Source organism: Phascolarctos cinereus, unplaced genomic scaffold (genome assembly GCF_003287225.1).
Source record: "Phascolarctos cinereus isolate Bilbo 61053 unplaced genomic scaffold, phaCin_HiC Scaffold_7;HRSCAF=346, whole genome shotgun sequence".
NCBI lineage: Eukaryota > Metazoa > Chordata > Mammalia > Diprotodontia > Phascolarctidae > Phascolarctos > Phascolarctos cinereus.
The window spans coordinates 57,346,392-57,359,476 of NW_027556180.1; the positions used below are offsets into that span (position 1 = coordinate 57,346,392).

Below are 13,085 nucleotides of genomic sequence, written 5' to 3' on the forward strand. Positions count from 1 at the left end.
ACTTGTGTGAGGTCGCACAATTAGTGAGACCAGATCTGAACAAAGGACTTCCTAACTCCAAGTCCAGTGCCCTATCTTTAAGGTACAGATGAAGCAATATTTTGTAACTGCCAAGATTCTGAGGGTCTGATGAGAAAGGAGGCATACTCTACTACTGATTTCTCCATAGCTTCTGTAACCACAGATAGTGAACCTCCCCTTATCCTACCACTCTCCTGCTACTCATAGAGGGGAGCCCCAGAAGCTGTTGCTAATATTCTTAAAGTTTATTTCATGAAAGATTCAGAGCTAATATCTGTAATGAGTCAGAAACTCTCTGTAGCAAGACTAACATGTGTAGCCATTGTCAGCAGTCAGGGGTGGGTGGACAGAGGTGGGGGGAATACAGGACCATGATGCTCTCTCTGGCAGCCTTCTAAAGGATCAAGCTTGTTGTTTATCACACAAATAATTTCTAATGTCCAGTTTAAGTATATGTTGGACCCTCTGATAAAAGCTATATTATTGCTTGGCTTTCCAGAATCAAAGATAGAAAATTTCTAAGTCTAGTGTGTTTTCTTCTCTCAAAGGACACCAAAAATGCTATTATAATGGAAATTATCCAGCCTACTGCCTCATAGGCATTTTTTTTTGTTCATCTCCTTGAAAAAAAAATGACAACTTGATATCCAAAAGCTAATGGTGACTCCATTTTCTTCTCTTTAGGTTATGAAAATGTAAATATCTCAGTCAATGTTTCAGAAAGTAAGAAGTCAAAGGAAGCTACACAAGGGGATCTGAATTGCAAAAAGGGCAAATTACGTTATGCTTTCGAAGAAAATTATATTTGCAAAGATAATGCCACTTCACATAAATCCTCAAGGTATCTGGAAGGAACACTGAGGAAAGCAGCAGAAATTATTTTGCCCAGTACAGATCAATTGGCCCAGCAACTGCGACAGAAAGGTGACATATCTGGGGAAAAGGGACCACCCACTAGCAATTTTGCAGAAAGCTGTAAAGGTCCAGTGGAAAGTTCTCATGCCTTGCAGACTCTGGACAAGAGACATTTGGACAGAATGGTTAAGGAACAACTAACATCTGTACGTGACACCACCTTGAAACATAATGGAAACCCAGACCTTGAGGAGAGTCTGAAGAATAAAGAACAATCTCATCCTTCTCTGCGAGACGAAGGCACAACAACTGGCGAGTATGCCACAAATCTGGCAGAATCTGTCCTACAAGATGCATTTATTAGGCTGTCCCAGTCTCAGCCAACAGGTCCTATGAGATCTGTGGCAAATGCCCCCACTAAAAAAGCTTTGATTTCAGAAGGCTGCACTGCAGAAGACGTAGACCTCCCTAGGTCATGGCAGGAACTTCCCAAAATAGTCATTGTACAGAGTCCAGACAGCGGTGAAACCATATCTGAATGGCCTGGGACAAACCCCCAAAGCTTCAGCCACTGGACACAATCTGATCCTTCAGCTGACATTTCAGGTGAACTTCACGAAGAGAAGTCCATCAGACCTCCCCAGAGTGCTCTAGAAGTAGCGTTAGCTTGTGCTGCTACTGTTATTGGAACTATTTCCAGTCCTCAGGCCACTGAAAGATTCAGATTAGAGCAAGAAAGCTCAGCAGCTAATGGTCAAGTGTTAGGGAATGAGGAGCTTCAAAGACCAGCTACCCAAGTACTTCAAGATGCTACAAGCATGGAATATTCATTTCCATCAGCACTGTGTGGCATGACTCAGGTGGCTAGTGCTGTTGCTGTCTGTGGTCTTGGGGAAATGCAAGAAGATAAGTACCCCGTGGCATCAAGTGGCCTCTTGTCTGCAGCAGAGGCCTCTACAGCAGTTACCCTCCATGGTAGCATAGCCATGGGCAGTAACGTGGAGACCTTCAACAGAAGCATTGCAGAGGCCCTTCTCAAAGAGGCATCTGTGGTTCTGACTAAGCCTAATAACTACAGCAGCATTGGAAACTTCATGGAATCGATGAACAGAAAGATTATTGAAACCGTGTCCAGGCCTCAGATCTCTTGCTTAGACAAAATCCTTGGGGATGAGCTAGCAGAGGATTTATCCAATGTTATCCTGAAGCATTCACTTGAAGAAGTTAACCGGAAAAAGAAAACGATCGATTCTGAGGCCACTGGGGATCCAGACAAGAATACCCAGGACATCCTCATGGAGACTGTAAATGAACTGCTTTTCAATGCGATGTATTTCACTTTCAAAAAGATGAGCAACATCACACAGTTCAGTGAGCATCCCCCCATCTTTTCTAAGGAGAACAGATGGAGAGGAACAGAAATAGACCATCAGCTAACAGAGACAGCAGCTAGTCAAACAGCCCCAAGAGCTCCTGACTATGCCAACAGTGGCACAATTAATAATTGGTACAATGCTGGTGCTGTCAAAGATCTTGTAGATGTCACACATCCAAAAAGGGATAATAATAGCAGAGGAATGCCAAACATTTTTGAAAGCCCCATGCTTCCATCAGAACTGCCTTTTAATACTAATGCTCATAATTCATTGGCTGCAAAAGCATCTCCTAAGAAAAGATACCCAAAACAAACCACTGGAGATTACCCCAGAGTTCCTAATCAGAGGCTCAGTCACAATAGGAATGGACTCAGATCCTTTTCAGATCCATTACCAGGCAGTGGGATGCAAGAACTGATGTATTCTGAATCCATCATCAGCCCAGACACCCAAGAAAAACGCAAGCATGACAGTCTTCTCAACACTGAGGTTCAAGTTAACACGTCTCAATTGGGGAGCAACTTGATGCTTTCATCTCAACCTATGCTACAAGTTGAACATTCAGCAGATAACTACTGTGTAATAGACTTTGCTGAAGAATTAGCAGAAACTGTTGTCTCTATGGCAACAGAAATAGCTGCAATCTGCCTGGATAATTCAAATGGAAAGCAACCCTGGTTTTGCGCCTGGAAAAGGGGAAATGAATATTTGATGACACCAAGCTTGTCCTACCGAACCCTGAAAAGAAAGAAGGAAACCCAGGCCAATGGATCTATTGTTAGGAAGCACAAGCCCCCTCGACTTAGTGAGATAAAAAGAAAAACTGATGAGCACCCTGAACTTAAAGAGAGGCTAATGAACAGGGTCGTGGATGAGTCTGTAAATCTCGATGATGTTCCAGACTCAGTCAACATCTTTGCAAATGAAGTAGCTGCCAAGATTATGAACCTGACAGAGTTTTCTGTGGTGGATGGAATTTGGCAAGCTCAGAATCATCCTCGAAACAGGCTACTAGGTGAAAGGTTGAATCGTGTGAAAGCATCTAGCTGTGAAAGCATCCCTGAAGAGGATTCAGATTCCCGAGGATTTGTAAACAGCTTGGGTTTAATGAATACCTTGAGTCAGCCAGTTAGCAGAGCCAGCTCTGTCTCCAAACAGTCCAGCTGTGAGAGCATTACAGATGAGTTCTCCAGGTTCATGGTAAATCAAATGGAAAATGAAGGGAGGGGATTTGATTTACTGCTGGATTACTATGCTGGCAGGAATGCAAATACCATCCTAACCTCTGCTCTGCAGCAGGTGTCTCGAAAGAACGGACACCTCAGTGTGAAGCCCAGCTGTCCCTCTAAGCAATCCAGCACAGAAAGTATAACTGAGGAGTTCTATAGGTACATGCTAAGGGACCTTGACAGAGAGAGCAAAGATAGCATATCCTCTAGCCGAAGCAGCCAAGACTGGGACACCAGTTTGTTATCTCCTTCTCCCCAGTCCCCGTTTTGTTACAGACAGTTCTCTGTGCCAGAAAGTAGGTCTTCTTGTGCCAAGCTAACAGTGAATGCTCCAGTCAAGGCAAACTCTCTGGATGGCTTTGCTCAGAATGGCCAGCAAGACTTCTTGAGTGTTCAGCCAGTCAGCAATGTGTCTTCATCTGGCCTTTGCAAGTCTGACTCTTGTTTATATCAGAGAGGAAGGACGGATCAAATCACAAGCATGTTAATTCATGAGACATGGACAAACTCAATTCAAGCCCTTATGCAAAAAAATAAAATAATAGCAGATGAGACAGAAGCAACAGATGCCGATCCTGTTTCAAGAGGTTCTCCCTGTCATGTAAAACAGTATGCTAACAAATCAGGTGCAAGCACTGAGGAGAACGGAAACATTCTGCTGGTGGTTCATCAGGATTCCTTTGCTTACACAAATAAAGACTCAGTAACAGAAAATAGACATCTTTCCACTGCAGCTCCAGACCAAGCAGCAACTCCCATGGAACAAACACAAGTAGATTTTAAAAAAGGGCATTTCTCCAGCCATGACACTGGTCTAGGGAGTCACATAGGTCCATCCTCTTGCTCAAGGGAAGTACCTTTGATTCAGATTGAAACTGATCAAAGGGATGACCTCATTGAAGAATCAGAAGCTGTTCTTTCCGAAAATATCTGCACTGGAGAAGTAAAAGAAAATGACGTCAACAAAGAAAAGGACCCTGAAATGGACAGTGGCAGAAACACAGCTGCAAGCTCCATCACAAACAACAGGTGGGTGAAGAATACTATGTGTACTATACCATGTGCATAGACTGGGCTTTACAATAAATAGCATTTCACCATAGATGTTATGGATGAGAGAGGATTCAAGGAATTATCTGGTCTAGATTCCTTGCCGTTAGGCAGGTAATGCCTTCTTATCCCCATCTCATAGATCAAACAACTGAGGCCTATGTGGGTTTATTGTCAATCCCTATGGTAACTTTCTTTTTAGATTTACTACATATCCACAAGAGTATTAAATACAAACTCATTTCAATATTCCTTTCTCTCTCCTATAATTGAAGTCTTTGAAAGCAAGAAATGACAAATGTCCTTTTAAAAGTACTTAGGAATTGGAAAGATGACTTCAGATTCAAAATCATAGAGTTCTTCTAATTCATAATACTTCAGAATCAAATAACTCAAAAGTCATCTAATCCAAAATCTTACTTAAGACAAAATTTTACCCTTCTATATCATTTCTAACAAGTAGTCACTCAGCCTACCTGAGTACTTCCAAGAACAACAAACTCACTATTTCATGTGGTAGCTCTGGACACAGACATTTTCCTTACTCAGAATCAAAATCTGACTCTTTGTAACTTCCATCTATTGGAGCTATTTTTGCCCTCTGGATCAAACAAAGTCTAACATGGATGTCCTTCAAATGCTTAAATGCTGAGAATAGCTCCCTAAGTCTCTGAGAGTAAAGATCCATAGTTGCTCTGTTCTTCATGTAACCTGGTTTCAGGTACTTTCACCATCCCAATCACCCTCGTCTGAATGTATTCCAGTTTGTCAGCATTCCACTAAAATCCCATACCCAGAACGGAATGTAATAATGTAGATGAGGTTTGATAAACAGAATGCTAGGACTTACTTCTATTAATATAGCCTAAGAGAACATTAGCAGTCTAATTTAAACTTGTTACAGTTATGGATATTCACTGCTTAAAAATAAGAGAATACTTTTTTAGCACAGACGTGACTTTAAAATCATAAGTCCCAATAGACAGGTTGAAAATATCTTGAATCAAATTTTACCATTCTTGAAAATATTCATCCATGAGCACTTCTCACACCTGCCACTAGAGGAAAGCAATCAAACACTTAATAGCAATGAACACCAATTCTGCAAAGAAGAAGTACAGAAATGGCAGGGAGAGGGAGGGAGAGAGGAAGGGGAATGTTTTCTATTTTTCTAACTGTTCTCATCTTCTTACAGCCACCTTTTTCCCAGATTTAGTTTCTTTTTGTTTCATATAGGAACTATTGTATCCCTTTTTCACATGAATAAACTGGGATACCTAAGGATACAGAGCTAGTAAGTGTCAGAGGTAGACTTTGAACCCAAGGCTTCCTGGGTTCCAATATTAACTGCTATCCCATGCCACTTCTCAGTTTGGGAAAGGCATAAGTACATGGTTCATCTGAAACAGAACTATGCTTTGCTATGTCTGTGACTTAAGGGTTGGAAGTATGACTTATTAAAAGACTTAGAAAATTTTTGAGTGATGGACATGGTTTCCAACTTATGAAAGCATGACTTCTTTCACAGGATGAGGAATAGCTATTGTCTATTATCAAAAGAGGGCAGAACTGCAGCAATGTAGGTAAATGTGTCTAGTGTGTTATCAACAGGAATAAAAAAAAATAAGGGGGAAATTCATGAGACATTTTGAAGGAAATAAAGGAATAAGGAAGAGTCAAAGAAAATCCTAATTACTAGCCTGAGAGAAAGAAAGACTAGCAACACAGAAACAGAGTATTTGGAAAGAAGACTAAGTTTGGGATGAGGTTGGGATCAGAGGGATATAAGAGCTTAAGTTTAGACTTGTGAATATTGAAATGATAGAGTGATATCCAAACAGACAGAGACCTGGGGTCAGAGATCAAGTGAAAAATGAAGACTGTTTTGAAAGTTGTCCACAGGGAGGTTATAAATGAAACCATGACAATGGATGAGACCTTCAGTGACAGCAGCAGCATAGGGCAACAGAAAGAATACTGAACCTGCAATCAAAAATCCCAGGGTCATTAATAAAAGTGCAGCCCTGGGCAAACCACTCTGACCTCCAGTTTCTTTATCAGGAAAATGATTGTCTTAAAATACTTTCTCCCTTCTAGCTCTTACATTCTCTGATTCTGAAATACTATGTAAATATTCAAGTCATTGATCATTATTAAATACCTGCTGGGTGTGAGAGACACTATACTAGGTGCTAGGAATGAAAAGATAAAAAAGAAACTGTCTCTGCCCTATAGGACTTTACATAGTGCTGCAATGGTGGAGAGAGGTATAAAGAAAAGAGAAGACTGAGGGCAGGGTTCTAGGAATACCCAAAGAGGAGAGGAGAGAGAGATAGAAGCTAGGAAATAAGAAAAATAACTGCTAGAATTTTAATAAAGCTAGAAAATGAAATGGCATGCAAGGTAAGAATGGGGCAGTTTTGTTTTGTTTAATTTTAAAAGGCTGGTAAACTTTCTCAAAATGCTGCAGAAATAGGAAAGGATGAAGACAGAAAAAAGAACACTGGATTTGGCAAGATGGGGGTCAGTGGCGACCTTCCATAGATCAATTTCAGTAGGCTAGTGGGACCAGAAACCATGTTATAGGAGCATTAAGATGGCAATGTATAGGCAACAGTGTGATGGAGTGTAGTGTTTTGGAAAGTGAATTTTCTCAGAACTCAAAGGACCAGGGTTCAAATGTTGGCTTTGCTAATTGCTACCTCTGTGACCTTCAACTATGGGTCTAAGTTTCTTTATACTTAAACTGAACAGGCTGGAGTAGACCATAAGATCATAGGTTTGGCTTAGAAGCCATCAAGTCAGATATCCCTTATTATACAAATGAGGAAACTAAGGTACAGAGAGGATAAGTCATTTGCCCAGAGTAATATAGCTAGGACTTGTCTGAAGCAGGATTTTAACCCAGGTAGATGTTCTAGACTCCAAGTCCAGAGCCCTATCCACTACACTAAACAAATTTTAATACCTATGAAATCCAACAGTGATAGTGAGATTCCAGAAAGAAATGGGGTTCAGGCATAAGTACTCCAGTTTTTCCATGAATCAATGGTCTTATCAATATTGGTACTCAATGCATGTTACAACCTATCCATGCCTATTCATTCTCTGTGACTCTGGTCAATAATCCTTGTTGTATAAATATATCTTAGAATATCTACTAAAGATGCTAAAGGACTTCCTCTAGGCCCTAGAGCCAAGAGCATTTAACATTTTACATGTATCCGTACAACACTCAGGCTCCTGTTTTCCTTCATTGTTGTCACGTGACCAGCCCATCTCCTTTTCTGATCATATATTTCTTGAATAATATCCCTTACACCACCTCATTCATGAAAGTCACCATCACACACTAACCTATGTACGCCCATCCTGAGGCTATCCACTTCCTCTGAACTACTCATAATTTTGATTTTATAGCATCACCAGGAAGAATATTGGTGTTAAAAAGAGGTTTTGTGATACAAGGAACATCTTGGAATACCTGGTACAAATAAAGGAGTTCATTGATACTTTTTTTCTCCAGAAATAGAGGTTGTATTAAATTAAAATGCTGAGTTAAAGGAAAGACAGGAGACTAGAGAATTTTTCCATAATGTTTTCAGCTGCACAATTCTATGTACGGAAAACTTTACCTTTATAAAAAATTATTTAAGCTGATAATCAAGGTATATTATCTAAATAATTGTATAAAAACATTCACATCAATTTAAAACCCATAGGTATATATGACCAAGTCAGAAATCATAGATTAGAAGCAACATGGAAATTGCAACAACAAGAAAATTTTAGAATGTATTGAACTTAGTTGAGTTAGATCATGTTAGGTTGGAATGAAATTAATTGAATTGAATTTTTAGATGTACTTAATAGTCAGTCAGTCAATAAGCATTTAATAAGTGTTACTACATGCCAGGCATTGTGACTACTGCAGAGGACACAAAGAAGGCAAAAACAACCTATGCCCACAAGGAAATCACCTTCTCCTAGAGGATGCAATATGTAAATAACTAGGTACAAACAAGATGTCTACAGAGGAAATGGAAAATTATCTCAGAAGGGAAGGAACTTGCATCTGGAGTGAGCAGGACAGGCCTCCTGAAGAAGGTGGTATTTGAGATGAGGTTTGCATGAGGTCAGGGAGCCTAAGAGGTAAAGGCGAAGGGGCAGAGCATTCCAGGGATGGGAGATAGCCATTGCAAAGGCATAGTGTTGATGAATAGAGTGCCATGTTCAAGGAATTGTAATTAAGCTGGCACAGCTAGACTGTAGAGGGTGAAGAATGGAGTAAAGTATAAAAAGCTCAAAATGATAGGAAGGGGTCAGGTTGTAAAGAACTTTAAATGACAACCAGAAAACTTTACATTTTATCCTAGCCTTTATGGGAAGTCACTAGAGTTTAATTCATTGGGGGAGGTAGGGAATTGGTTAGTCCTATGTTTTGGGAAAATAACTTTGGCAACTAATTAAAAAAAACAGACTTAAGTGGGAGATACTTGAGTAAGGAGGACCAATTAAAAGACTTTTGCAATAGTCTAGGCAAGAGGTGAAAAGAGCCTGAACCAGTCTGGTGACTATGTGAGTGGAAAGGGAAAGACCTATACAGGAAATGTTGTAAAGAAGGAAGAAATGAAAAGTTTTGACAATGGCCCGAATATGTGGAATGAGAGTGAAGAGCTAGGAACAACACTGAGCCTGGGTGACTGGGAGAATTGTGGTCTTCTCAGTTGTAATAGGGAAATTTGGAAGAGTGGAAGGTTTAAGAAGAAAGACAGTAAGTTCTGTTTTGTACATGTTGAGTTTGGGATCCCTACAGAACATCCATTTGGAGATGAGCAAAATGCAGTAGGGAACGCAGCACTGGAACTCAGGAGAAAGGCTAGGGCTGGCTATGTAGATCTGGCAAATCATCTGAAAAGAAAATCACTGAACCCATGGGAGCAGACAAGATCATCAAATGAGGTAGCAGATAGACAGTGAGATAATAAAGTAGAGATTCTTGACCTGAGATCCATGGATTCCTCCACAGAGAGAATTCAAGGTGTCCATGAACTTAGATGGGGGGAAAAATTTAACATTTCTTTCACTTATGAATTTAAAACAAACCATCAATCTGAGAAGGGGTCCATAGGTTTTAACACACTTCCAAAGAGATCAATGACAAGATTGAAAACTCCTGTTACAGAGTTAGAGAGTATTAATAGGAGGGAAAGAAAGACAAATCCATGCAAATAATCCAAATCCCATTTACTCATTAGGAGTAAAAGAAACCAACCAGAAGCTAAGCTGTTCATCTTCTCCTCTTCTCTTTCATGTCTTTCACCTGGAGCTTGCTGTCCACACTATTTGCTTTAATGTGGTTTTTCCTTCTCACTGAGACAGAACTTTAGAAATTCAAAAAGTGCTAAGTGAGCAGCATTGTTCAGGATAGGCCAGAAGGTTTTTAACCCAGAATTTTCTTTTTACTAGTATCTTCCTCTGAGGAATCTGCAGTGAATTAAGTAGTAGTTTTTCTAGAGTGGAAAATTCCCAGGATTTGCAAGGGCAAGGGATCAGCCATATCCTGCACACAAAGTTATTAGGGCAAAATTTTGCATGTAAAAATTGAAGTTCACTACAAAATACAACTGAGTATACAATAAATTTCACTCAAATCAGAGAGGAAGACAGGTAAGACTGGCACTTAGCTAAGCCTGCCATTTCAGAGTTTTTCATAAAAGGGAGACATTTTTTTCTTTCTCTGTGTGGACAAGTATATTGTGAAATTTACCCTCTCCTAGGGAATACAATATGTCAATAACTAGGTGCGAACAAGATACATACAGAGTAAATGGAAAAATTATCTCAGAGGGAAAGGGACTAGTATCTGGAGTGACCAGGACAGGCCTCTTGAAAAAGGTGGGATTTGAGATGAGGCTTGAATGAGGCCAGGGAACCTGAAAGGGAAAGGAGAAGGGTAATTGCAGAATGAAGTCAGAACATACTACAATATAGTTCACTCTCTGGAATAACAGCAGGTTGCTGAGGACCCATCATTCACCACAGATTTGGAACAAAGTTCCAAACAGGATAGGGTGATAGGGGCTTTGCCCCAGAGAATGAAAATTTAAAACGTACTTGACAGAACTGAACTTGGCACCTAAGACAGCAAGAACAATAAATTAAAATACGAAACTACAGATAGTATAGCCCAGAAAAACTCCTCCTCAGTCCAGCCCTACTCTGCTCCTTTCCTTCTGCCTACCTAGCAATGGCCTAGGAGCCCTTCCTCTCCCCAAAAGGGATACCCAAAATCTTGAAGATCTTTTTTGCTCCTTGCCCCAGGCACTAAAATATCAAAACTAAAATGTTTGTTTAAAATATCTACTACATTTTGCAAAACAACCCCTGAAGGAGCACCTTTAATAAGGCTTAGGATTTATTTGTTTATTCTTTATTTAGCCCATGAATTCTTTTTTAAAATTTTTATTTAGTATTTTATTTTTCCCCAGTTACATGTAAAAATATTTTTAACATTCGTTTTTAAAACTCTAAGTTCCAAATTCTCTCCCTTCCTCCCTCCTCATCCTCTCCCATTGAGAAGGCAAGCAATTTGATATAGGTTATACATGTGTAGTTATGCAAAACATATTCATAATAGCCATGTTGTGAAAGAAAACATAGAGAAAAAAAACTCAAGAAAAATAAAGTAAAAAAAAAGCATGCTTCAATCTGTATTCAGACACCCTCAGTTCTTTCTCTGGGGATGGATAGCATTTTTCATCATAAGTCCTTCAAAATTGTCTTGGATCTGTCAAGAAGAGCTAAGTTATTCACAGCTGATCATCTTACAATATTGTTGCTTCGTACACAGTACATTTCATTTTGCATCAGCCCATGCAAGTCTTCCATGAATTCTTATTAAGAAGAGGTTTAGATAAAGTAGATCAATGATAAATCCTAGTGCCAGTTCTTTTCTCATCATAATTTATGAACTCTCTAGAAATACATTTGTATTTCTACGTATTTCTACTTGTATTGCTATGAATCAATAGTCATGGAATGTTCATGGAACATCTTTGCCCGGCACTAGGTATAATACAGATACAATATAAGACAGGCTCCCTTTCCTCAAGTTGCTCGTTATCTAGTTGGAAAGACGAGACGTTAATACATAGGAAAACATTATAAAGCACTGAGGTGATAAAATATGTATTACAGACTGAAAGGGGCAGAGTCTCACTGCAGGAATCCATGGAAAAATATGAAAAAGGATAAAACATGATGAAAATATGCTGATAATTTGTTATCTGCATCAATGGAGAGAATAATAATAACTATCATTTACATAGCACTTCAAGGTTTGCAAAGTGTTTAACAAATATTATCTCACTTTATCCTCACAACATCTCCAAGAGATAAGTGCTATTATTATCCCCATTTTACAGATGAGGAACTGAGGCAGACAGAGGTTAAATGTCTTGCCCCAGGTCACACAGACTGAGGATGGATTTGAACTCAAGTCTTTCTCATTCCACATCTAGTATTCTGTCCACTGTTGGAAAATTTCACGTTGCGCTAACAGGTCCATTAAAATATTGTCAATACTTCAGATGTCATTTTTTCCACAAAGAAGTGAGAAAAACTTTTGTTCTGTGATGTCTTATTACTCTTTAATTATTTAGACACAAAATTTGAAATACATCCAAACAGACTGACAAATTCATCTTTTAGCCAGGGTGTCCAATTTTAAATGCTGAGTTTGAACTTTAAAATTAATAAGAAATGCTCTGTTTCTCCCAATTACATAAAGTAGCACAAATTTATAACGTGTTGACCCAAACAGTACCCTTGGGCTTAAGGGAAACTTCAACTTGGTGTCGGCTGTCTCGGTAACATCTTGTGTTTCACAGTGTTGACCTTAGTGCCGAAAATGCTCCTGACCCTGGAATGTCTGTGGAAGTCCGAGCCCCAGAGGAGTCCCTGAACCCTCAAGGCAACAGCAGCAGTGATGAGAGCACAGGCAGCTGGTCACAGCTGGTCAACGATGAGGACAATCCTGATGACACAAGTAGCTATCTGCAGCTCAGTGAGAGATCCATGAGGTAGCTGCTTTTTATTTTAGGTCTTTTGGGAACATGGACTTAGGGCAAATTCCACAATCAGGATGTATCCTTTATAAATGTGTGTGTGTTTGTGTGTGTGTACATACAAGAACACCTGATGAGCATCTAATAGAAACACCAAAAATAAGTTTCCTCCAGTCTCTATACAATGAAGAAGACTTTAGCCTTTGCGATGATATCTTCTAAGATACCTTAACATCTTGCCATGACCTCATAGCCTAAGCTAAGTCCAAGGGCTGCCTTTGTTCCCTGATGCAGTGTTATATCTAGTTTGCTGGATGCCAAACCCTGTGAATTATGTCCTGATCATTTATCAGGCTAGGTGGTGCAGTAGATAAAGCTCTTGGCCTGGAGTCAGGAAGACTCTCAGGAAGACTCATCTTCCTGAATTCAAATCTGGCCTCAGACATGCTAGCTGTGTGACCCTGGGCAAGTCACTTAACCCTGTT

The 13,085-nt window shown here is 39.7% G+C and overlaps 1 protein-coding gene across 2 annotated transcripts in view; it reads left to right on the forward strand.

The window, feature by feature from the left end:
- The window catches only part of SPHKAP (SPHK1 interactor, AKAP domain containing), a 166,319-nt gene that overhangs the window by 140,683 nt on the left and 12,551 nt on the right, over nt 1-13,085 (forward strand). For both annotated transcript variants that reach the window (XM_020970972.2, XM_020970973.2), the window contains exons 7-8: nt 706-4,510; nt 12,424-12,615. In XM_020970972.2, coding sequence (XP_020826631.1) covers nt 706-4,510; nt 12,424-12,615 — 3,997 coding nt within the window. The remainder of the gene's footprint in view (nt 1-705; nt 4,511-12,423; nt 12,616-13,085) is intronic.